A 27,312-nucleotide genomic window follows, 5' to 3' on the forward strand; every position below is an offset into this window, starting at 1 on the left:
ATTAAAATTTAAAAAACATCTGCTCTTCAGGAGACATCTGTGGGAATGGAATCTTACTCAGCCATAAAAAGAAACGAAACTGAGTTATTTGTAGTGAGGTGGATGGACCTAGGGTCTGTCATACAGAGTAAAGTAAGTCAGAAAGAGAAAAACAAATACCGTATGCTTACACATATACATGGAATCTAAAAAAAAAAAAAAAGGTTATGAAGAACCTAGGGGCAGGGCAGGAATAAGGATGCTGACATAGAGAATGGACTTGAGGACACGGGGAGTGGGAAGGGTAAGCTGGGATGAAGTGAGAGAGTGGCATGGACATATATACACTACCAAATGTAAAATAGATAGCTAGTGGGAAGCAGCCACATAGCACAGGGCGATCAGCTCGGTGCTTTGTGACCACCTAGAGGGGTGGGATAGGGAGGGTGGGAGGGAGACGCAAGAGGGAGGGGATATGGGTATACATGTGTACGTATAGCTGATTCTCTTTGTTATACAGCAGAAACTAACACACCATTGTAAAGCAATTATACTCCAATAAAGATGTTTAAAGAAAAAAAAAAAGGACATCTGTGGGAAAATGAAAACACAAGCCATAGCCTGAGAGAAAATATTTGTAATACATATATCCTCACTGGACTTATTTCCAGAGTATATAAAGAATTATTGCAACTCAATAAGAAGACAAAATACCTCCATTTTTAATCTTTTTTTTAACATCTTTATTGGAGTATAATTGCTTTACAATGGTGTGTTTGTTTCTGCTGTATAACAAAGTGAATCAGCTATACATATACATATATCCCCATATCCCCTCCCTCTTCTGTCTCCCTCCCACCCTCCCTATCCCACCCCTCTAGGAGGTCACAAAGCACCAAGCTGATCTCCCTGTGCTATGCGGCTGCTTCCCACTAGCTATCTATTTTACATTTGGTAGTGTATATATGTCCATGCCACTCTCTCACTTCGTCCCAGCTTACCCTTCCCCCTCCCAACACCTCCATTTTTAAATGGGCAAAAGGTATAAAAGAATACTTCACAAAAGAAAATATATGGATAGAAAAACACATGAAACAGGTACAGTGAAATGCACATTAAAACCACAGTGAGATGCCACTACACTCCCTCTGGAATGACTGAAAATACAAAGACTGACAACATTACATGTTGGCAAAGACAGGCACAGTTGGAACTCAAAGCATTGCTTGTGAGAACATAAAATGGTAAAATCATTTTGGAAAATCATTTGGCAGTTTTCTTAAAAAGGGAAACACACCCTTGCCATGTCATCCAGTAATTCTGTTCCCAGAGAATTTACCCAGGAGAGATGAAAACATGTTCAAAGTGCGTCCACAAAACGGGTTGTATGCAAATGGTTAGCGCAGCCTTATTCATAATAACCCCAGACTGGAAACACTGTAAACGCCCATCAACAGCGGAATGGAAAAACAAAGTTTGGTTTACTCATGCAATGGAATTCTACTTGGTAAAAAAATAAACTGCCAACACACAGAGCAATGATAAATCTTAGAAACATTGTGCTGAATAAAAGAAGTCAGACACAAAACAGTATATGTATTGTATGATTCCAATTATGTGAAATTCCAGACCAGGCAAAGCTAATCTGTAGTGTAGAAATTATATCAGTGGGTGAAGGGATGGGGATTATTGGTGGCCAGGGCATGAGGGATTTTTTGGCTAGTGATAGAAATATGGTATATATTAATTGAGATGGTTACACCATCATATGCATTTATCAAAACTCATCAAACTGTGCCTTTAAAATGGGTGCAGTTTATTTACGTAAATTATATCTCAATAAGGTTGATTATAAAAACCACAGCAAGATCCTATTTCCTGCCCATAAGGATGACCAAAATTCACATGACTGTCAATACCAAATGTTAACGAGGATACAGAGCGGCTGGAACGCTCACACATTGCTGGTGCGTTGCTGGTGCATTGCTGGTGCGTTGCTGGTGCATTGCTGGTGCAAGCCTAAAATGGGCTCTTTGAAATACTTGTTGATTTCTTATAAAATTAAACATACACCTGCCCTATGACCCATCAATTGTACTCTGAGGTATTTACCCCAAAGAGATGAGAACATATGTATAAAAAGTCTTGTAGAAGAATGTTTATAGAAGCTTTATTTGTAATAGCAAAACAAACAAACAAAAAAAACCCCTGGAAACAATGTAAATCTGCAGGTGATGGATAAACAGATTGTGGTGTGTGAAATGCTACGTTGAATTAGAAGAGAATGAACTGGTGACACATGCAAAACCATACATGATTCTCATAAATATTATGTTGAGTGAATGAAACCAGACACAAAGAGCACAGATGGTGAGTCCGTTGGAAGGAAGTTCAAGAACAGGCGCGTCTAAGGAAGCTGGAGTGTTAGAAATCGGTGTTGCTGAGACAAGGGCATTGACTGAAAGGGGGCAAAACGGAAATGTTCTGTATCCTGGTTGGGATATTGGTTAATTAGGAACACACATTTCTCAAAACCCATCCAAGCTCTGTGCATTTCACTGTTAGCAAATTTCACCTCAATTAAAGAAAAAAATTAATTCAAGGGGTTTCCATTTCCAATAATGGCAGCTAGGAACTTCAGATCAACAGAAGTAACTGCTGAAAACAAGTAAAAATGCTGAATCAAATGGTTTAGAAGTCTTCTTAAATGTATCAAAGACCTGATAAAATAGGAACTACCTGGCAAAAATCCAAGCGAATCCAGATCCAAACAGACCAGAGGGACCTGAGCACAAGAGTTCCTTTTGCCCCGAGGGCTTTTGCTAATTCTGCCCACCATGGGCCTGGCCTTGGGTGGCCTCTGCAGGCGAGGGTGACCGTCATGAGCCCAGGGTCTACCTGAGCCAGGGGTCTAACCTCAAGCGGAGGGGCCTAATAGACGTCCCTTCGTGAAGCTGGCCCCCGGAGGGCGGCGCCTCCTGGCAAGGCTACCCAGAAGTAAATCTACCCCAACAACTACTTCCCCGAACTACCACACTCATTTTTTTCTGACATTGTTAAATATTCTTTTGCACACGACTTAATGGAAGCATAATGTTCTTTCTTATGGGAGAAGCACAACTATTCAATCAACTTGTACTTAGGTTTTATTTCAATGTTTTAAATGTAGTAAATAATGTCATCGTGTATTGCTTCAAAGATAATATTTTACAATTATATTTCTTTGGGGCAAAAATCTTACGAATGCAAATGGGGTCAAAGACAATGGCCAAATTGCCCTCCCTAAAGATGAGGGCAGTTTACATTCCAACCAGAAGTGTTAGGAGCATGCCACGCTGTGCCCTCCCAGGCTTCATTTATGCTGAAAGTGTTTCCCATGTAAGAGCTGGGACTTACAATGCCCTTTCACCATCTTACCTGCTGCCATGGTCCTTTTGCACCAAGGAACGTCAATACTTTTGAATATGTAGGATAAAACCTAAAAACCTATTATGAACCATTACATAATAGCCAAATTTATCTTCTACCTAAAGATACAACTTTTACCTTTAATAAGAAATAACCCAAACCTGAGAGTATGCGGAGTTTTCGCCCGCCTCCCCTTCAGCCACTATTACCCTCTCTGCTGTAGCATTTCCCCATGGAAAATTTCTCTACTGAACCTTACCAAGCTCTTGGGAAAAGCAGGCCAACATTTGGTCAGAAGAGCATGTCTTGGGCTTTGCACTTCTGTAATTTCATGCCTTGTTCCTGTCATAAGCTTCTTCCAGCTCCTAAAATTCACTTCCAGTTTAGAAGGTAGAAAAGCATTCTCAAGAATGGAAACATAAATATACCCTTCTTCAAATTCCAACTGGAAAAAAAAATGATGATTCATGCTGTAGAATGGAATTTTTAAAATTTGGGCATGAATACTCTCACTTTTCCCAATTGTTTAGAATAATCTCAACAGAAGCATGAATTTTACCTTACAGCAGGCATTTTATTTTGTTCTTTCATTTTCAGGCTTAATGAATTAATGGGAGGGAGGTACATTTGTGTAATGGGGGAAGGATCAGAGAGAATCCTGTGGTGCTGGGTTGGAATTAGAAAACTAAAAGAATGAACTCAGGATTTAAAAAAATTATATTTCCAGCTCTGTCCACTGAAAGGACTAGAAGCAATGACACCCCAGTAGCAAAGAGCACCCCCATTGCCCTGGTCTTGGTTTCTAAATACCCTTCTTCCCTGAAAGGAGCCAGGGCTTCTCTGAGAGATGGCAGATTCTAGAAACAGGGCAGGAAAATTACACGGTGAGCTTTGAACATCTCATTACGCCAGAAAGCAAGGAAGTGCCCCCCAAAACTGTAGAGATATGTCAGAAGTACAGAGGTGCTCCCATTGACCAAATCTGGGACAACTTGAGCATCAACATGACTAACACAGGGAATGTGCATCATGTTTAGAAATGACACTAAATAGGGATGGGGATCAGGCTGGGGATGGAGGACTCTTCTTAATAGAAGAACAACCAAGTAATAAATGCAGAAAATCATAGAATTAGAAAATAACCGCTTAACAATCACTGTGGTAACAACTGATTCATGCAAGAATGGATACTAAAGTCATGGAGTGATAGATTGTTGTGGAACAGGATACCCATAAAAATCTCATAAGTTACTTATTAATTACAAAAGAAATAAGGGTAACTTTACTGTGGAGAAATCTGGTGGACACCACCTGAATCAGGATACCAAATTATATGAATCATGACACAAGCTACATCACGTACCACCTATTGAGACATTCCTAGAAAGACGCACCATCACTGATGTGGTGTTCATGATCAGAGGTTTGCCTGGTTCCAAATGTGAAAAAACAATCAGGCAATTCAAATTGAGCGATATTTTCTGAAGAAATTGGTCTGAAGTCTTCAAAAATATCAATGTCATGAAAGATTAAAGAAAAAAAAAAAGGCTGGGTTATTGTTCCTTGAATAGATAAAAAGAGACTAAAAAGACATCTCAACTAAATGTGCTGTGTGATTTTTGGTTGGATCCTGTCTTTATTCTCAAGGAGACATATGCCAGTGTATTTAGGGATAAAGTTTCACAAGGTCTGTAACTTATTCTCAGAAAAGAGAGAGGCAGCAAATACTGAAAACATAACCATTTGGTGAGTCCACGTGCAGGGTGTATCGATATTCGTTGTACTGTTCATGCAAATTCTCTGCAGGTTTTAAGTTCTAAAAAAATAATGCAGAGTAAAGGAAACGTGTCTAACAAAAATTATGTAAAAGTCGTATGAGCTTTGGAAATGTATTTATGAATTTATGAATAGGATTGCACCGTGTACCCTGTTCCTGTTGAATATCACACATGTTTTCTAGGCAGTATATTAACTCAGTGACATGTATTTACATTTTACAAGAAAGTAAAAAAGGCTATAATTAGATGAACAAATTGTGCAGCCATTATAGAAGTAATGAACAGAAAACACTGTTTAGTACTTCAGAGGAGACTAATTTTTAAATGGCCCCAGCTATATTTTTATCTAATTGTTTTCAATCCTCCCATCTTATTTTCATTTTTTATGACACAAAATTTGGCTACTTACTCACTGTCACTTGGACATTTTAAGGGTCTAATATCAACTGGGTTGTAAACAAGTCTGAATGTTCCGTAACATGACTGTCCTCCTGCCTCGGAGTTTCCTGTCTCCAAGTAGAAAGTGAGAGATAGAAATGAGTTTTAAATTTCTGTTCATTTTCTACTAATTACAAAATCATACACTATGTGGTATTCCTACCCGGAGAAGAGAAGAGCGAGAGTCTTAACTCTTTCCCACTCACTGTTTCCTCTTCCTTTTCTCTGGCCCCAGGTGACCTGGCAAGCGTCGGGTATGATTTATGACTCCTTGGATCCAGCCTGGGTCACCTGGAACAGCCGGCCACAAACTATTCACTGGTGCTTTTCTTTCTTCTTTTAACAAGTTAACCTTTCATTATTCATATTATTGGGTTTTCTGCTTTCTTAATTACTTTATTGAAGTGTAATTTACGTATCATAAAATTCACCCATTGTAAGTGTACAATTCAACTACGTGTTTGGGAACTTAATGAGTTGTTCAAAATGTTTTTGAACCTTTCCATCACCCCAATAAGATTCTGTTTACAGTTAATCCCTGTTCCTGCTCTCAGCCTCAGGCAACCTAAATCTGCTTCCTGCGTCTATAGATGTGCCTTTTCTGGACGTCGCATGCGAACGGAACTTTACAGTATACGGTCTTTGTTTCTGGCTTTTTTCTCTTAGCACAATGTTTTTGTGTATCCAGCTTGTAGCAGGGATTAGTGCTTCATTCCTTTTCATTGTTGAGTAGTACTGCATTTGAATGGATGTATCAGTTACCTTCCTCCATTCACTGAATCCATTGCTGGACACTCGGGTTGTTTCCAGTTTTGGGCTGTTGTGAATAAGGCGGCTGTGAACATTTGCATGCGAGGCTTTGTGTGTTCAAATGTTTTCATTTCTCTTGGGAAGATACCTGGGAGAAGAATTGTTAGGTCATATGGGGAATAACTTTTTAAGGAACTATTTCCCAAGGCACCTGCACCATTTTACACTCCCTCCGACATGTGTGCTGAGGGTTCCCGTGACTCCACATCCTTACCAACATTTGCCTTCTTCTGTCTTTTTATTATAGCTCTTCCGGCAGGTGTGAAATGTTATTTCATTGTGATTTTAACTTTCATCTCTCTAATGACAGATTTCGGAGCATTTTTTATGTGCATATTAACTATTCTTTTATCTATCTTCTTTGGTAAGGTAGCCTTCCAATCTCTTGTCCATTTTAAAAATTGGGTTGTCATCATATTGTTGATTTGTAAGAGTTTGTTTCAGGATATGAGTCGTTTATCAAATATCAAATATCAAAGTCGTTTATCAAAATGATTTCACAGTATTTTCTCCGAGTCTGTAGCTTGTCTTTCCGTTTTCCTGTGGTGTCTTTTGAAGAGCAGATTTTGAGTTTTGGTGAAGTGCAGCGTTATCAGTTTTTGCTCTTAGCAATCATACTCAGTGGTGCTTGTTGAAAGGAAGAAAATTCAGTAGCTATGTGCATAACAGGGATGCCTTTCACCTGCATTTTGGTGTTTGTGAAGATTGCTCCACTTGTGTGTGTAGACGTTTAAGAGCCCTTGTTCTGCGACATTCCGAACGCTGTGCACACGCAGAAACCATTAGCATTGTCCAGGCTGCTTTGGACGCCGACCAGCACACAGAGTCACTGGCAGTGCCTGCCTCGCCCGCTCCTATGACAGCACGGTCTCTTGCTGGTCAATGTCCCTTGAAAGCAGCACAATTTCTATGGCTCTGTGGAATGCTGTTTTCCTGAGGTTAGTATTTTTAAAAAAGGTTTGCAACTCCAAAATATGAGGGCAATCCAGCAAAAGTACCGCTGGGGCTGCTTCTAGCCTCACTGTGAATTTTTCCACACCTTAGAGCAGGGATCCCTGTTAGGAATGGGGCTGCACAGCAGGAGGTGAGCGGTGGGCAAGCGAGCGAAGCTTCACCTGCCGCTCCCCATCGCTCCCCATTGCTCCCCATCGCTCGCGTTTCTGCCTGAACCATCCCCCCCACCCCGTCCCTGGACAAATTGTCTTCCACGAAACCCATCCCTGGTGCCAAAAAAGGTTGGGGACCGCTGCCTTAGAGCATCTTTAAAGATGTTCCAGTGATTTTATGGGTATGGACTTAGGGTGCTGAGGCTAGGTGGGTAGACCACAGTGGGTATGCATGCATTACCTGTTTTTCTTGGTGGTCAATATTGTACCAGGCTGCTTGTCCTCTGTGCTGCCAGAAGCTAGAAATAGTGCGACACAGCAGAACTGCACTACTGTCGTTTAATTTTAGAAGACAAGTAGCACGGGTTCGTTTAATTGACTTTTCCTTTAGGACAGATAGACATAATTAAAAACCTTCTCTCTAGTAATCAATTGACAGATGCTTATTGAATACATATTGTGCATGAAACTTATCTGCGTGTGACGACTTCCAAATTTATATCTCCAACCTGGACCTCTCCCCTGAAGCCTAGATTTCTATATCACAACCTGTTCAACTCAGATGTCTAATAGACCTGTCAAACCCTGAGGGCCTGACTTTTTCCCCCAGAGTTACTCCTCCCATGACCTTCTCCATCCCAGTCAATGTCAACTCTCTCCTTCACGTGCTCAGGAAAAAATATAGAAAGTCATCCTTGCCTACCATCTTTCCTTCACTCCCTGTATCCAATCCATCATAAATCCTAGAGTTTCTAAATGGAATATGAAATCCTGGATGAGATTCCAACATAGAAAAGGGACATTAGGGAAGAACTCATTAAGTCTGAATAAAGTATGGAGTTTAGTTCATAATAATGTATCAGCATTGATTCATTCATTGTGACAAGTGTACTATACCCATGTAAGAGGTTAAAAATCCGGGAAATTGGGTGCAGAGCATAGGGGGACTCTCTGCTACCCTTTCACTTTTTACATTTTCTGTAGATCTTAAACTACTCTAATATAAAAAAAAATTATTAAGGAAATATGCAAAGGAGCAGTTTCTGCTGACTTCTGGCTGATTAGAGCCTGCGGCTGGTTTGCTGCAGCTGAGGGGACAGAAAGTCTGCTTCCACTGATTGGATGGTCTGGGTAGAGGGTACTGTCAAATTAGCCGAAGGCCATACACATGGTTTTCATTGGGTGTGTGGGGATTGGTCACCTTATCAGTACTTTTTCACAGTTTAATTACTCCAAGGAAAATTGATAACCTCAAATCAGTTCAGTCTTTTCATAACAGTTGTGTCACATAATTTATCTCTCACAATACATAATATTGTTTGGGTATTCTTGCTGAAGAGCAAAGTTCTCTAATCCTAGAAAAATACCCAACGTTTGGCTTTTTAAAGATCTTGCTATAATTCTTTATATGCTACTCAGAATGAAAACGTATTTTTATTTTATATGGAATACATTGATCTGAATTAAAAATAAGAAACTTTTTTTTGGAAAAGCAAGAGGGCACTAGAGACTGGTGTTGGGTTGGGGAGTGGAGGGGTTGGCAAAGGCTCTGAAGAGGTGAAAGTTAAAGAATTGCAGGATCGTCTGTATTATTAGTTTGATTTTCTGGGGAATCAAGGCTTTGTGCAACTTCCATAAATCTAGGCATCCACTGCTGTTGGGATCAGGCAGGTGGTTTGCCGGCACTGGATTCTCTTTTCTTGGCCTGTGATGGAAGGCAGGGGAAGGCAGAGTGTCGCTTGTAGGGAGAGTTTATTACTGTTCTTGTAACTCCCCTTCATGCCTGTGCCTTTGAACTTTCCCTGCAGCTGTAAACAGCTGGAGATGTTGCAAATAATTTTAAGGACTTGCGGAGTGCTTTGGCCATCAGAAGCTCTCTCCTACTGTAGTTGGATGTGTTCAAAGTGTAAGGTGGGCAAAAAAGGTGGCTGTGCGGTTCCCACAGCTAAACCCTCTGGCTGGAAGCGTGCCCTAAATGCCGAGTCTGAAACGGGCAGGAGAGCGGAACGTCTGATGGCAAAAGACAAACGCAGCGCTGTAGTCCTGAGAGTGTTGGCACCCTGACGGGACAAGAAGGTGAAGGTGATACTTCATCCACTGTTACGGTCTGTCCTCTCCTTACCTGACCTCTGAAATGGAGCCATCGGCTTTGAAAAGCCTAGTGTCTAAAATTAATATTCTTCCCTGTCTGACTAAGAAGGCAACAGCTGAGCAACATGAGATCAAGGACCATCTGAGTTTAAACAGGGGCTCAAAGTGGCATTTGAGAGAGCGGATACTTCCTCTCAGAGTGGACACTTGTCTTTTCAGAAGACTTACTCTGACAGTGAGTCAAGACTTTTACCAGGGAATTGCGTAGTTGCTTTGAACTCTGCAAACTCCCTTTTATCTGCTGGAACTTATACTCTGCACTTGGAATGGTCTGGACCCCAGCATGTCCTCCTATAAATGGTAATTACTCTTATTTTCTGTCTTTCTACATCACCTTAAACAACAAGTTGTACCAAACTCCAGGTAGAGCTTAGCGTTTAATATTTTCTCTGCAAAATTTTTATATCTTGGACCCAAGCTTTTGTTTTAATATGTTAATTTTTATGTGGCTTCCTGAGCCAACTTGAGTACCATCTACAATTACATATTAGATTTTAGTTGTAGTTTGTCTTAGACGTAGCCATGAAATCCTTATTTTAATAATAATTATTTTCAGGGCAACTTGTAAGAACACTGATGTTGGTCTATAGTATATTTTACAGAGCTCTGGTTGATCCTGCTTACATTTTAGTGTGTTTAAATGTAAGGTCTTTGTGTGGTTCAGTAGAATTTTGTAGAGCATTGGATTTTAAGTAATTTGTAACTCAAGGTATTATTTTTACTAGTTGAGTGGAGAAAATGAAAGATGACATTTTGTGGAGCTAATTACAGATGATTTCAAACTGAGCAAAAGCTGGAAGAAGCAATTTCCAGAAAACCTCCAGCAGGGGGCCTCAGGAGGGAACCGGCCACAAGTTCTCACCAGTCTCCCCTAATGATCAGGAGGTGCATAGGCACGTACATACGCGTGGATCTTTAGTATGGGAGCAGTAGAACGTGTGTTACTTACATTCGTAAGGGAAGCATTTCAAGGAAAGCACAAGGATGTGAAATCTTTGGTACTTAGCTGCTGATGAGGATGCAAAGAAAGGTATCTGGGAATGTTAATCTATGTGAGAGGATTATTAGGAGACAAAGTTCTTTTTAAAATAAACACCAAACCTTTTAAGATGTAGGCAGAGAGGGGCTCTGGAAATGGCTCCTTTGGTGGCGAGCACTCCTCCGAGGGCACAGAATTCCCACGGGGGGGCGCTAGAGAGCCCCTTCCTTACGCAGCAAGTCCTTCCCGTCGGGGCCAGGAGGGGCAAAACCAGCAATCCAGTTAAACCCAGAGAAACTTTGTCTCCCATACTTATACCAGCCACCTGACATAAACTTAACGTAAACACTTATTTTAGGTAATGAGGGAAAATTTTAGTTGCCCAGTGACACTTAAGGTGGCTTTTGACTGTTTGCTTTTGTAGAAGAAAGTGGGGAAGAAACCTTCTTCCTTCCAGGGTTCCAGCGTTGGAAACTCAGTATTGATACTCGCATTTCTCTTCCTAATTGTGGGTCCCTTCTGTTCGAATAGAAGCGACTTCTAAATTCCCAGTGGTCATTTTCCCACAGAGTCAAATGTGCGAGTCGGTGATGAGGACTCTTGTTTCTCCTCCTCGCGGTCAAGAGGGGGGCAGACTCAGAAGCCACGCCTGCGCCCTGATTTACAAGTCGGAGACAGAGGGGGACGAAAACCACACACCAGACAGGAACTTGGTCGGACTCACCACCACGATGCTAAAAGTGAAGAGGCTGGAAGAAATCAACACGTGTTACCACGGTGACCAGCTGGAGAAAATGGCCTTTTTTCAGTGCATGGAAGAGGTGGAGGAAGTGAAGTGTATTCTGGAAGAAAGTTCTAGTGAGCAGGATTCGAGATCTGGGAAGAGTGAGGTAACTGTGCTAATTTAGTCTCCTGAAAAGTGTCAGTTCTACTTTATCTTTTCTCACACAAAGCAATACCTGTCGCCATTTATACAGCCGTTTTCCGAGTCTGTTTGGTCACTTGTGTAGAGTTAAGGAAACTTCATGAACAGGCAAACTTCCATTCTGTTTCACGGAGGTTTACATACAGGTGGGTGCAGTGTCATTAGGGAGCCTTTGAACGTGCACCTCTCCCCTGCAGGCAGCTCCTCAGCCTGGTGGCTGGTTTACAGGTTACGAGGGTGAACGTATGGAAACACACATTTCTTAGGAAGGATGGTTTAAAAGGATGGGTTTGGGCATGAAATCCAGAGAAGCACTGCGAGGGCCACAGTTGCCCTGCAGAAGTTTCTAACTTCCTCAAGACCCTGAGGTCCTCGCTGTTGACAGGGGCGGTCAGAGTCAGGGACGAGCCCTTGCCGATGGCACTCCTCGTGCAGAGCCCCATTCTGGCCACTAGCTCTTTGGCCGTTACTAAACCAACCCGGGGGCTGCCTGTCTGAATAGTGGGGCCGTAGCTGTTGGAACATTGAATGTATGTAAAGCACTCAGCACAGGCTCTGTCACCAGGGTAGGCGTTTAGTGGGTGTCGGCCAGCCGCACCGCGTCCCCTGTCTGAGCTCGCTGGGTCTCCCTCACCATCCACGGAGCTCCCTTCCTGCCCGCCCGGCGTGGGCCTCGCTCTAGCACCTGCAATTGTTTGGAACTTGTTTGTCACCCTTCTCTGGATGCCCTCCTCAACGTCAGGACTTCACATCACTCCACCTTGCATTCTTGGCTGCTTTCCTGGTCACGGCACTGAATAGGCACCAAGAATGTTTGCGGAACAAACAGGTCTATTTAAGTGAGTCCTGCATTCTGGTTGAGGGCTGGGGATCATTATTTTTAATAATCAGAGCAAGTGATTCTTAGGTAGGTTTGGGATACATCCCTCTTTGTCTGGCTACTGTTCTGAAAACCCCTGTCCAGGTAGGAAGGGCATTTCTAACGATGCAATAGACAATGAACTAAAGCTGTTAGATGTAAAGGGCGGAGGAGTCTTTTCATCGTGAGTGTGTAAAATGTACTGGATAGAAGAAACGAGTCAGGTTGAAACGTGGGTGTTTTGAGACCTCCACTTTCCTGATGAGCTAACGTCCTGTTCAGCAAACACCAAGAAGAAACTTCCACGGGCAAAATTTAAGTCAGATACGAGGGCTTCCTCATTAGAGCTGCTTTACAGTACAAATGAATGAACAGAAGAGTTTCCTCCAGGTTTTTCTCCAGGTTCTGTGATATAATTTTTGTAAGTAGGCCATATCTTTAAAGAGCGAAATGGTGCTAAGCAGAAACATGAACATTTTTAGGAAGAATTGTTTTTGTGGTGAACCGTTCCAGAATATTAGAAATCAAATGACTGGGAAGTTAAATGTTTTAGGATATTTTTGAGGGAAGCACTGAGAATGTTGTTCCTCAGAGACCCTAGAAGAACGTCCTTTGCGATTGGTCTGATGTCCCCTGTGTCACCTGGGCCCTGGCGTGGGCCCTGCGGTCACTGCTGTGTGGAAGGTGGGGAGGAATGGCCATGTGTCCCATTCAGTTTCTTCTTGGTAAATGGCTCAGGGCCCAGAGATGTCAGCAGTCTCCCCGGCTCTCTGTCTCGCCTTGTGGAGGATGGACGGGCACACGGTCGGGAGGCGTGGAGCTCTTCTCTCTGTGTCTGCCAAGGCCCCGGCCCCGGGGGCCCTCGCTCGCCCAGTGGGTGGGTGCACGGGCGGCCAGCAGGACTGGCAGGGGTGGGCGAGGAGGGCCTTCCAGCGGCTCGGATGTCCTCCGGAATGCAGACGGAGCTGGACTGACTTGGCTCAGCCTCCTGCCGGGCCACGGGAGATCCTCACCACCCCACACCTTCCTCTCCAGGAACCATAAAAATGCTTGCATCGTTTTCCCACCTGGCTCCCTGTCTCTTTACCCCTCCTCTCCTTGAGAAGCTTAGCTCAGCTAACCGTAGTCGAGACCCTCCCTGCAGTACACCGACAAGAGTTTACACTGAACTTCAGACACTCGAGTGACACGCAAACTGTTCTGAAGGCTTGAGGCTCAATTTCTTTCTAGAAGAGTCTTTCCTCTCCTAAGAGGAAAAAATTATCTATGCATTCAACAACTTATGTTTGTTAACATAGTTTGGTGAAGCTCAGATTCTTCTTCTTTTCCTGCTCTTAACCAGGTTTTTCTGTTTCACTCATTTTTCCTCCTCTGGATTTATTTTGAACTCTCTTCCTTCTTTTCCTCCGCTTTATTTTTTGTTGAATTGATTAAATTCCACACACTCTACTTTTCTACTATGTTTTGTTCCTTTTGTTTTCCAACTTTCCTTTTAATTCTGTTTTCAGATGACTTTTCTCATTCTTTTATATTCCAAAGGCTGTTCAAAATCACCTAAATAGTATAGCATTTTAAAGACTTTTAGCAGATACACTATAATAAACTAGATCTAAAGCCACATAATATGGTGTTGAATAAAGTAAAACTTAAATAACTAATGTGGCACATATGAGTGATGAGTTTAATAGCTACTGTGTATGTACCATTAACTTGTAAATGATAACGGCTCTCGTAACTGTAATTAGTATTACTTTTACACAATCAAATCCAGGTTTTCCTCTTTTGTTCATTCTCTATTACCTATCTAAATAAGCCCTGTGCTGCATTTCCCTCAGATCTAATTTGCTGTTTTGATACACACACACAAACACACACACACTTTCTGTTTGCTTAATGGAAGACCAAGGAGCTTCCGTTCTCAGACAACCGGAGGCCAAATCCCGGCGGTTGCGTCCGCCTTCCTCGGCCCGCCCCCATTTGCTGTATGCATCCCTGCTTTTTGTGCCCGGCGTTCGTTATCTGTGCTCATCTCCTGTCCTCTGGTTTCCCCCGCCTTCCTGAGACCCCTAGCCTCCTACCCTCCACCCCCAGGCGTGGTCCCCAGGGGAGGAAGGGAAGCTGTCGGGCAGAAGTGAGGACGGCCCCAAGGGGGCGGGATCACAGCCCCTGGAATGTTTAACCGCTCCAAATGCTCCAGAGACCAAACAGGACAAGACAGTCAGTCATCAACAGGAGGGGAACAGGCTAGAGTGGGTTGGGGCAAAGCGTGGTGGCAGTTGGCACATTGAATAGCAGGTGGCCTTTCCTGCCTAACTGCCATGAAATTGGACCATCAGCGGCAGTCACAGTGACTCTAACTTAGATCTCAAAATAGCGGAGCTGCGGGTGGAGGGGTTGTGATGTTTAGGGCTGCGTGTCCCCACCCCGTCTCTGTGCTCCTCGCTGGACCGCGAGGGCAGGAGGAAGCTCCCTGGCGGCGGCCCAGTTTCCGTGGTGCTAATTGTCCTTGAACTGGAGACGAGCGCATTCTCGGGGGTGTCACTTGTCGCCAGCCCGTCTCCCTCTGCCGCTGCACCTGTTTCAGATCTGTCACACGGGCCATCCTAGTTTCTCCTTTTAAAGAGGCAGATTACTCGCTGATGGTGTAACTGGAAGCGTCTCCCTTGGGGTCCTGCAGAGCCCTGCGGGCTGGGCAACGCTCCTGCTCAGAGCAGAGTTTTGCCTGGGAAGGTGCTCGCGCTGGGCCAGGGGAGGGAAGGTGGGGATGGACTTGTCACTTAGAAGAAAAGGCGTCTGGATCGTAGGCAGCGTGTGCCTTCTCTCGTCTCCCATCCTCTGGCGTGTGCTCCGGTCCGTGATGACACGGGGAGGCCGCAGACAGGCGCCTGCCCTTGAGGACACGCAGGTAGTAACATCGTCACTTTGAACTGTGGCGGATCTGTGTTACTGTCCTATTTGAGTGTTTCCAGCCAGGGAGTGGGCTTGCCCTGCAGAGGGGAGGCATGTCCCGTCTCAATCCTCGCCCAGGACGGCCGCCTTGGGGGTTGGGACCAGGAGAGGCAGGTGGCACACTTCATATGTCAACCTCTCCACCAACTTTCGGGGAATCTGGAGACAGCCATTCCTGACGTGCACTATTTTTGTCGGTGAGAGCTAAGAATAATGTCAGCCTCTCTTCTTCTCTTACCTCTTACATGACTTAGGAAAACAAAATGGCACAAAAGCAAAGCATCCTTTCCCCTTAAAGAGAAGTCTCTGCAAAAGCAGTGTCTGAAGAGTGATCACCTCTTCTGACAAAGCTACCGAGCACGGCCTTCCGTGCTTTTTCCTTTGAACCGTTGCCCCATGATGCCTTTCCTGTGATGCCGTAGCTGTTCTAGGAATGGAATTCTGTCAGGAAAACAGTGGAATTCTGTAAGAAGAGAAAGAATTCAGATTCTAAGGATTTTAGCTCTTCCCAACAGAGGGTATTCATATCTGGGAAATCAGTTCTTTCCACATATTTAATTCTTTTATCAATTAGCATAGATGAATTATTTTTAAGACAATATAAGGCAGTTTAGCAAACACTACAGGGAGCGTTTTGGATCCTTGTTCCCACAGGAAGTGGATTGACAACGGTACTCTGCATCTTTCTCATCACCATCTCCCCATCCCAGGGACCCCTCCCATGAAACCTTAATACCACAGACGCACTGTATTCATGTTCATGTATTATAGGTGTATCTGTGCTTTGCACATAAAAAGAGTAAGATTTTTTCACCCCTCCTAAGGAATTAATTTTTACCTCCTTGGATATTGCCTGTGTTGAAAATGCATTAATTTGTGGTTAAAAAATTTCTGCAGGGGAGTTGGGTGATATATCCCTATACCTACATATAAACGCCTGATTTGTATCTTATTCAACAAGAAACCACCATGGGGACTTCCCTGGCGGTCCAGTGGTTAAGCCTTTGTGCTTCCAACGCAGGGGGCCCAGGTTCGATCCCTGGTCAGGGAACTAGGATGCCACATGCCACGTGGCATGGCCAAAAACAAAACAAAACAAAACAAAAACAAACAAACTACCAGCTGTTCGTCCTGGTGGTGCTCAGAGGACCCAGAACTCAAGGAGTTAGGCTTTCGTGGTGGCCCTGCTTCTGTCCATGCACCTGACACAATAACTGTCGCTGTTGCCCGAGCGTCAATCATTTTTGGCTGTTGAGCACACCTCCAGTGGGAAACACTGTGCGCTTTCATCTTGCACAGGGAAAAGAATGGGTTACTCCCCTGGCTATGAGACATGGCCTCCAAGTGTTTCCCAGAGGAGAGGCTGACAGATAGCTGGGCTAATTAGGAGTGCTTTGGGTGTGTTTTTTTTAAAAAATTAATTAATTAATTTATTTTTGGCGGCATTCGGTCTTCGTTACTCTGCGCAGGCTTTCTCTAGTTGCGGCGAGCGGGGGCTACTCTTCATTGTGGTGTGCGGGCTTCTCATTGCGGTGGCTTCTCTTGTTGCGGAGCATGGACTCTAGGTGCGCGGGCTTCAGTAGTTGTGGCACGCAGGCTCAGTAGTTGTGGCACGCGGGCTCAGTAGTTGTGGCTCACGGGCTCTAGAGCACAGGCTCAGTAGTTGTGGCGCACGGGCTTCGTTGCTCCGCGGCATGTGGGATCTTCCCAGACCAGGGCTCAAACCCGTGTCCCCTGCATTGGCAGGTGGATTCCCAACCACTGAACCACCAGGGAAGTCCCCTAAAAAAAGTTTTTGTAACTTTTTAACTGTAAAGAAAATGTCTCTTAAATCAGGTTGTACAACACATCCTCTTGTTTTTTTCCATTGCTAATGATTATTTAGAAATGTGTGCAACCTCTTGTCTTAGAAGTTTCTACAAGTGCGTAGTTTTAGGAGCTGCCTTTTCAGGGCATCAGAGAATCCTATCTGGATGTCGGTCTCCATTCAGGACATAGAACAATTGAAAGGCTTCCCAATATCCTGGGGGCAGCTCCCTGCCCGTGTGAGATTCTGGGAGTCCCAGTTTATGTTTGTGTCATTTCAGGTTCTCAGAATAATTAAAGTTGTGATAGTTTCATATCATTTGGTGTACTATGAAAAAAATATTTTATTTTCTCTCTCTAAAAGTTAAAGCAGGGTAGTAAAATATATAAATATTGCAAATCAAGTCTGTGTTCCTAAGTAAGAAAATGATTAGCATATTGATAATGAAATTCCTAAATACAGTTGACCAAACTGTGTCCTGATCCACTTACCCAAGACATTATGGTCGTAAAAAGCACATTTATCTATCAGTGTTTCCCGGACTTCAGTTTTTCTCACACCCCTTTCATGATTTTTGCTACATCTACATACTACTTTTACTCTTATTAGTTAATATTTTCACAAACCAAGTCATTAAAAATTTTTAGCAAAAGCAAGAATAGAGTGGAATCATGTTTTTTTAAAAAATAAATGTATTTATTTATTTATTTATTATTATTTTTTTGGCTGCATTTGGGTCTTTGTTGCTGTGCGGGCTTTCTCTAGTTGCAGCGAGCGGGGGCTACTCTTCGTTGTGGTGCGCGGGCTTTTCATTGTGGTGGCTTCTCTTGTTGCGGAGCACGGGCTCTAGGCATGCAGGCTTCAGTAGTTGCGGCTCATGGGCTCAGTAGTTGTGGCTCGCGGGCTCTAGAGCGCAGGCTCAGTAGTTGTGGCTCACGGGCTTTGTTGCTCCGTGGCATGTGGGATCTTCCCGGCCCAGGGCTCAAACCCGTGTCCCCTGCATTGGCAGGAGAATTCTTAACCACTGCGCCACCAGGGAAGTCCCTGGCATCATGTTTTAGATGTGCTTATTCTAGATTTTCAAATACACAATAACACACATATATAAATTTTAAAAATGGTTTATTAGTTCACAACCGAAAGTCACCCCAAACCCCTAGTAAGGAGGTGATGCCACGTCAGCCCCTGGACACTGGCCTCGGGGCGCTGTGTCCAGGGCTTTGTCCTGGGCCACTGGGCACTTTGGGCTTTATTTCTGACTTTCCGCCCCAAACATAGAGATGATAACAAAGATGGGCGGGGGTGATAAGCAGACAGCAGTGGAGAGAAGAGAGGCCCAAAGTCTCCGCTCTGGACACAGACACATAGAAAACCCCTAACAGGTCAAATTCAGCCAGTGCCCCTCGCGTGCTGGCCCCGGTTCTCCCTGCCATCGCTCCTGAGGTCCCAGCAGAAAGCGGCGCCGAGTCGGGAGCTCGAGTGCAGATGCTGGGATTGTCCTGGGAATCGACTTCAGGGAGCGGGAGCGGGAGCGGGGGCGGGAGCGGGGGCGGGGGCGGGAGCGGGGGCGGGGGCGGGGCCCGGGGGTGTGAAACAAGGGAGCCGCGAAGGCCGCATCGCCCCCTGCCACTCCAAGGGCCGTCCGCAGGGTGACAAACCCCCAGCGTTTTCAGTTGCGTGTGGGTGAACCGCACCCGTCATTTACAACTTTTGATCAGGGAAAGACGTCTGATTGGCTAGTCCATTGACTGTGTGCAAACGACAGGCTGGCAGCCCAGACCTGCGGTGTGAGAGTGGCTCCTGGCTTCGTGTACCCGGGATCCCAAGGAGCGCAGGCCACTGTGGCGTTTCCGCGATGGATGGGATGTTAAAGGAGGTCGGGGGCCTGGGAAGCATAGCTCCCGAGAGACCTTGGAGGTCAGCTGACCCAGGTCCTTCTCTGAGGGAACTCAAAGCCCAGGAGAGGTAAAGGGGGCCTGTCCCAGGGTCGCTGCATCGAGGGACTGTCCTTTCCCCATGTCCAGCCACGTCCAGGTCAGAGGCCGCCTTCTTCACAGGGGGCTGGGCCACCCTAGGCGAGGCCGCTGTCACGTTCCTGCTGGCCGTTCCCACGCGGACCCGGCACGGCAGCTGTGGGGCAGCCCCTGGATCAGCGGGCACAGGCCCTGTGGGCCCCTCGCAGGGTGGCCGAGCGTCAGGCGGGCCTGGCCTCGGCCTTGGTGCCACCTCTCCTGACTCCCCTGCTCCCCGGCTGCTGCCCTGGGAACAACACCCCAGGCCTCAAGCTGGGAGCTGGGCTCTGTGTGACAAGGAGCCCGTTAGAGGGCTCAGGTCGTGACGGGGCAGACTGATGCCCGGTCCGCGGTCAGGAGTCAGGAAATTCTGAAAAGAGGCAGAGACCAGGCTGGAAGTGAGGGGGGTGTGAGCCCAACCTGGTTTGTCTAGTGGACCTTCAGCTTGTAGGGTTTGCATTCCAAATGTGAGCAGTGAACACGGATGCCACCTTTCCTTTCCTTATGTTTTTTATACCGTTTAGGGCTTATCCAAACTAAATTAGGATAGGAGTAAGTGTAGAAATGAATTATAAAGGCAAGATTTTAATTCATAAATTTTTTTTTCTGTGTCCCAAAGAAAGGTCTCTACCTTCTGTACAACGTAGACGCTTTATGATGGTGCATCCCCTTCCGGCCATACGATTCTGAGTTGACTTGTGCTCTGTTTGGGGTATGGCAGGGCACAGGTGGAGCCCTGGGATATTGACTGTGGAGATCTGACGGGCAGACTGTCCACCCCTGGCAGGTGCTGCTCTACCCTGGGCCTGTCCCAGGGCACCTGTCAGTTCCGGGGCCCACGTCCACCTTGGGTGTCTTTGAGTCCAGTGTATATATGGTTTGCAGGATGGTTCCCCAACCTGAAAGGGGTTTGAGCTCCCTCGGATGCCAGGGGGCAGGAGGGGACGTAGCAGGAAGTGAAGAGTTTACATGGAGCTTCCAAGTCTCCCAGAATCTGCCGAAGGCCCTGGCCTTCTCCTGAATCTCTCAGGCCTCTACAGTTCTCCGGAGAGAGCTTTAGAAGGCACCACGGGTGTGGCCTCAGAAGACGCTTATCACACTGTCCAGCCTGAACCCTAAGGAGGGTCCCAACAGCCCCGGGGGTTTTCACAAATGGTCCAGAGAAGGAGAGGCTGGACCAGCCAAGGGGAACACGTGATGAATCTACGCTGTCCAGCTCTGTCTTTCCCTGGGACCAGCAGTTCTCAAAGTGAGGTCCCTGAACCCACCAGGGGACCCTAAGACTCTTTTAGAGGTCTGCACGGTCAAAACTATTTTCTGTTCTATTCTAATATTTTTGCTTTTTTTCACTGCCTTGACATCTGCACTAGTGACAAAAAGGCAGTGGTGGGTAAAACTGTTGACACCTCCACACAAAATCAGGCCGTGGTACCAGAGTGTACTAGTAACCACAGCACTTTTCACCGCCAGACACTCAAAGCTTTAGGTTTCGTTTTTTAAAGAGCCAGGTTTCCTTAAGAATGTACTTGGTGAAGCAGGAATATAAATGCATTTAATCAGCCTGTATCGGAGTCTAAGAATTCTCGTAAATCTTTGTGCCTAGATTCTATATTAATTTACTCAGTAAAGAATCACTGAGCTCCCACTGAATGAAGAATTTCCAGTAATCGTTGCCGAATGCATCTCCGTTTGGAGGGCAGACACTTGAGACCCAAGGACCAGAGCAGTTTCCCTTACTGGTGGTCACTGATGATCTCAAAAAGAGGCAGAATCTGATGAAACGAGATCATTTATTTAAAGGGTACACATGGTCTGCAGCTCAACACGCCTACACAGAGATGTTTATGTTAGGGTCTTCCTTTAGACTACTTGGCGATCTCTACTTATTTCGAAATTTAAAAATGGATGACGACGAGCGTAAGGTCTCATTTCTTCCTAACCTTCCGGAATGAGCATGTTTAATTGATAGGATAATATAGGTAAGTTTCTATATTCTTAAGGCTGTGTTTGCATTTTACCTACTTAGGATTTATGCTTCAAACTAGGGTCTATGGATTTACCTGTTTTATTTAACAAGCATGTAAATGGCCCTCACTGTGTGCCAGACCCTGTTTTAGGCACTTTACGGACATGAACTCATGTAAACCTTGTGGGCACGACCTTGATCAGCTCTGAGGATGATAGTGAGGGTCACTAGCCCTTATGTTGTGTTTGTCACGCTCCCGGCGCTGCACTGAGCACTTCTCATCCCCGTTAATCCTCACAATGATCCCATGAATTTGGTATAATTATCATCTCTGTTTTGCAGATGAGTAAACTGAGGTCAGGAACTTGCCCAAAATTATGCAACTATATACCACGATACCTCTTTTTGAATGGATTAGTTAGCCCAACACATGAAACAGAGAACTAGGTTTATTTGTAGACCATTTAACTGGAATTTATTTTTCAGAAATTAAACATTAAGTATTTGAAAACCACCTCTGATGAATTTTCTAAGGACAGTTTGTATTATCTTCACATTATCTGAAATACATTTCACCTTTGGTGATTGTTTTGTTTGGTTGTTCTGTTCTGTAAGGCAGGGGTCCCCAACCCCCGGGCCACGGCCCGGTACCAGTCAGTGACCTGTTAGGAACCGGGCCGCACAGGAGGAGGTGGGGGGAGGGGCGGGCGAGCGAAGCTCCATCTGTATTTACAGCCGCTCCCCATCGCTCGCATTGCCACCTGAGCTCCGCCTCCTGTCAGCATTATGGTGAGTTGTATAATTATTTCATTATATATTACAATGCAATAGCAATAGAAATAAAGTGCACAGTAAATGTAATGCGCTTGGATCATCCCAAAACCATCCCCCCTCCCCGCCCCCTCGTCTGTGGAAAAATTGTCTTCCACGAAACTGGTCCCGGGTGCCAAAGAGGTTGGAGACCACCGCCTTAATGCAAACGCAGCCAGACTGGGTAGATAGATAAACACGGGCTAGTTTCTTTTTCTCAGCAAATTGAGGCTCTTCTCTGGAACCAATGTAACAGTGACCTCCAGTGGGAAGAAGTTACAAAAGTTACTGCAGCCCTGCCATGAGGCCAGAGCAGCTCTGGGTAATCCAGTTGGTTTTTAAAAATTGTTTAAGTAATTATTTAATTGAAGTATAGTTTGATTTACAATATTAATTTCAGATGTACAACATAGTGATTCAATGTTTTTATAGATTATACTCCATTTAAAGTTATTACAAAATAGTGGCTATATTTCTCTGTGCTATACAATATATCCTTGTTGCTTATCTGTTTTATACATAGTAGTTTGTTAATTCCATACCCCTTATTTGCCCCTCCCCCTTCTCCCTCCCCTTTCATAACCACTAGTTTGTTTTCTACGTCTGAGAGTCTGTTTCTGTTTTGCATATCCATTCATTTGTATTATTTTTTTAGATCCCACATATAAGTGATATCATACAGCATTTGTCATTCTCTGACTTATTTCACTAAGCATAATACCCTCTAGGTCCATCCATGTTGTTTCAAATGGCATTATTTCATTCTTTTTTAAAGCTGAGTGATACTCCATTGCATATATATACTACATCCTCTTTACCCATTCATCTCTTAAGGGACACTTGGGTTGCTTCCATATCTTGGCTATTGTAAAAATAATACAATTATGAACATTGGGGTGCATGTATCTTTTCGAATTAGTGTTTTTGTTTTCTTTGGCTATATACCCAGGAGTGGGATTACAGGATCATATGGTAGCTATATTTTTAGCTTTTTGAGGAATCTCCATACTGTTTCCCACAGTAGCTGCACCAGTTTACATCCTCACCCTTCCAATTGTTGAAACCAATGTCTTGAGGCTGCCATCAGCCTGTTCTCAGCCTGTGATTCCTGGACAGAGGAGAAGCCAGGAAACAAAACATTGGAACTAATGATTTTCTCAAACATACAATAAGGCTGCAAAATTATAAACTAAATGCTGTTTGTCAGCATGCCATAAGATACTTAATTTGTTTGTTATACAGTACACGACAGTTTCTATATTCTCTGTACTTTATTAATCATAGTTGAGTCCTGCCTATTGATTGGAATTGAGTTTCCACTAAAGATAGTGGACGATGGATCAGGAAGGTGGATAATCCAGGGCTATCTTGTTCAGCTTTTACAGTAGAATTGATACGTGGTATTTTTGCAGGTGCTTGTACTTAATAGTGAGGAGCTACAAGGTGAGCCGTTTTTACTGTGCACATAGTTTCGTGTAAGACCACAAGCTTGGATTTCATTTCTGCCTTTTGCTGCCTTTATGACACCGAGCATATTATTCGGCCTCTCTCACCTACTTCCTCATCTGGGGTTAACAATACCGACCCCACAGGGTTGTTGTGTGAAGTAGTTAATGCGGTGCTTGGCATAGAGAGAGGGCACCACAGACAAAGCAGTAAACGTTTATTCTTAGCAGCAGCTGAGCCTTTACCCAGCAGTGGCATCTCTTCTGTGGCCTGACCTCTTTCCTACTGAGAGCCCCGCACTCCAGTTCCCGAGGGACTTTTCCCCGTCTCCTGTCTTTCCACCCAGAATTTCCTTCCAGGTTTCCTGGTGACTGGGTTGGAAACCTCAGTGATCTTGACCTCACTGTCTTGTACTATTGACCCTTTCTTCCACTGTCACATCCTGTCAAACACCAAATTCTGGATGTGACTTCTTGAAAGGTTTCTGACATCTGGGATGATGGCAAAATGGGTTAGTACTTCTCTCACTGTCATCCAAGGATGTGTACAGATAAGATGCGTGATCTTCAGAGATCCCAAGGCAGAGAACAGCACTCCATCCAGGCCGCACGAATCCCCTCTCAAGAGGCCCAGCTATTCACAGGACCGTAATGGGAACATGACTTGGAAAATCACCAAATGCTTAATGGTGGGGTTGTGTTATTTGAAAAACACAGAAAGATTTAGCAACGTGGGCTTAATAGAACATGAGAGAAAGCAGGACTATTTATTTTATTGAACATGGTTTCCACCATGACATGGGAGCCGGGCAGTGCACAGTAGTTCAAGCCTGACGTAGTTAGAGTTTACAAAGATTTACAAACCCTCAGATTAGAACAGTTATGGTCACCGGTGTGATAAAAGGGCAGGAGGGGTTCCACTGGTGTCCTGTCAGGAACCTTCGTCTCTTGATATTTCAAATGGTGATTGACCAGACCCCACTGAGCCAGCTGTTGAACACCCTGCGGGAAGCTGCATTCTCCGCCTCCCCACCCTCTGTCCCTGGTCCCAAGCTCAGTGGGCCACACAGAGTTTATTACAGAGCTGTGTATTCTGATGCAATTATCTGGGGATTAAAGGGAAGAGGGGACAGTCACCTGTCGTGATGTCTGAAGCGTCAGCTTGTCTCAGCAGATGATGACCTAAACTGAAGCCCATCAGCCCATTTCCCATTATTCTATTTTAATATTATGTGTTTGCACAATCAACATCATCTTACGTGGGATTATTAATATTATTCCCCAACACATAATATCGGAAATTCTCAATGCACGTTAGAACATTAAAGGCTCTGAGAGATTCCGCTGCTAAAACAACAACAACAAAGCCGTTTTTAACCAGGCACATGGGAAGCATTCAATAAATGTTAACTCATATCTGAAATGTTATTAGTATTATTTATCCTAAGAGCTTTCAGAGTTTATTTGACCACTGAAGTCTCTGTTTCCTGACTCATATCCATATCGCAGGGTGCCGCCAGGTGCACCTGCGGGAAGGCTGGTTTAGAGAAAACCGATTATTGACTTGGGTATCAGAGACCCAGATGCAAGTTCCCGTGGGAGCCCTTACCAGCTGTGTGACCTGAGTCTCCATCCGTGGTTCACCAAAGTGGTGTAATGATGCCAACCTCGCAGGAGAAGTTTAGGATGAAATGAGCTAATCCACCTGTTAGCAAGTGGCTTGGTGCCTGGTGCAGAGATGTGACCCAAATGTAACTTCTGTTCCCACTTTTTTACCTTTCACCACACCTTTCCTCATTCTCTCTCCTCTCCTGTGCCTTTTGGGATCCTTCTGTCCTTCAAGGTCAGATTCAAATCCCAGCACAGTTGATTCTAATCCGACCTCCCCAGTTTGCACTGACTACGTCATCCTTTAAGTACACCGTTTAAATACCCTGTGGCATTTGTGTGGGTAGTTTTGATGCCCTTTCTGGTAGTTACTCAGGTTTGGCCTCTGCTCCTAAAAAGCTGGGGCTCCTTCCCCATGGGGATCGTTCCCTGTATTTCTTTGTATCCTTCACAGTACCTGTATTACGCGTGTCCATTTTCATTTGTGTTCTAGTTATTACCAGCACAGTTTAGGGACAGTTTCGTATTTTAAGCCTTTGAAGTGAGGATAATTATTAGTATACTTATTTCAAATATTCAAACAAAGTAATGAGTAGGACGAAGCTCCAAATAGCAGAATATTTGGAATAATATTGGTGTTGGAATTTTCCCCACGAGTTCCAAGAGGATGTGCTTGAATGAAATTTTAATCATTTCTAGACTGTGAGAGTCGACTTTGAGAGGTCAGTGTGATCTGATATACCCGGGCTTTCTTCATTTACCCACGGATCAGTGTCCGTAGTAACAGGACACCTGTAGCTCTGGCTGCCTTCTGCCTCTTTCTCTCAAGGCAAAATTTGTCTATCAGCTTGTTCTCTGAAATGGCTCTCATAAAATTGAGTGAAACGTGTTTACAATTATGGCCAAGAGGCATTGTATAGATTCTGCAGTCCATTTTGAGATTATCCAAGAAAGAGTAAGTTAATCTGAACATAGTTTTTATTTGTTTGTTTCTTTTATGTATTCTAATCTTTGACAGTTGCTGTTTTACGTGTGATGAAGATGGTCATTCACCACAAACTGGACTTTTTTTTTACTCAAAGAGTGGTCCGTGGCTCTCCAGCATCACCTGGGAGCTGGTTAGAGATGCAGACTATCAGGTCCCACCCAGACCTGCTGGGTAGGAATCTGCATCTGAACAAGGTTCCTGCTCATGTGCGCATTAAAGCGTAAGAAACAGTAGAATGTTTGTTATCTTCTGCAATTGAAAAATGAAGGGTTAATTAAAGTTTAGTGTAAAAAAATGCTGAAAGAAAAACATTTACTACCACAGTTGTGAATAATGCTTACATATTATATACATACAAACATATCCAGAATGCCAGTGTATATGTGTGTATATATGTGTGTGTGTGTGTGTGTGTGTGTGTGTGTGTATAGTGTATATATTCTTCCAGGAGTCTGTCAGGCTGTTTCTTGGGAACCAGGCAAAATCCTTTCTTGAACATTTTAAGAGCATATTTTCCTTGATAAAATAAATATGTCTAATAATAGTTCTTTCCATTAGATTTCCCAGCAGACAAAATACAAAACTTGTACTGTGGCCAGTTAGATAAGCTGGGGTGAGGGACGTGTGAGGTGCTGGGCGTGGCCTGTCTCCCTGTGAAGGTCACTGGGCCTCTCAGATGGGTCTGGACCCCGAGCTCCTCGCCCATTTGAAAGGTGGGAGCCCGTGATGAGCCACTGCGTCGTGGAAAGTCCTTGGTCTGCCCTTGTCTGCGAGGCAGCAGGTGGTCTAATTGAAAGTGTGCTGAGTAAAGGGGTAATCCGTGAGATTCATCTTGTGACTGAGTCCCTCTTGCGGGCTTTCTAGTGTGTAGACATGAGCACGTGTGTGCGGAGAGGCTGGATCCACTGCGTCTACTTAGGACGGCACTGCTTGCGAAGCTCCCGGGGTCAAGAGGAAAGGTCACTGTGTCTGGAGCTCGTGGGTCCATCCGGGCTGGGCTCCTCACATTGGATGAGTGACCTTGACTTTGAGCGAGCTGGGTGGCCCTCTGATACTTGTTTATCCAGGACAGCGTCTCTCAAACTCTCCTGCGGGTGAGCACCAGCTGGATGCTTGGCAAACGCAGATCCCAGGTCCCTAAAGCCACTGCAGCGGAGTCCCCATGAGGGAATGTGTGCTTCTAACGGCCGTCCCGGGGATTCTTGGGAGAAGTGCAGTCGGCTGGGCCCCTTCTAGGGACTCCATCTGACTCCTGCCCGGCTCACTCTCCTCTCTCAGAACTTGTTATAACTGG

General features: G+C 44.7%; 1 protein-coding gene across 3 annotated transcripts in view; it reads left to right on the forward strand.

The window, feature by feature from the left end:
- Positions 1–27,312, forward strand: part of MYLK4 (myosin light chain kinase family member 4) — a 93,014-nt gene that overhangs the window by 5,492 nt on the left and 60,210 nt on the right. For 2 of the 3 annotated variants that reach the window (XM_028164459.2, XM_028164461.2), the window contains exons 1-2: positions 9,823–9,970; positions 11,219–11,539. In XM_028164459.2, coding sequence (XP_028020260.1) covers positions 9,968–9,970; positions 11,219–11,539 — 324 coding nt within the window. In that variant the 5' untranslated portion in view covers positions 9,823–9,967. Of the gene's footprint in view, positions 1–9,822; positions 9,971–11,218; positions 11,540–27,312 lie in introns of those variants that run through there. The other variant, XM_057555680.1, reaches the window with a different exon arrangement.

Source organism: Balaenoptera acutorostrata, chromosome 10 (assembly GCF_949987535.1).
Source record: "Balaenoptera acutorostrata chromosome 10, mBalAcu1.1, whole genome shotgun sequence".
Taxonomy (NCBI): Eukaryota; Metazoa; Chordata; class Mammalia; order Artiodactyla; family Balaenopteridae; genus Balaenoptera; species Balaenoptera acutorostrata.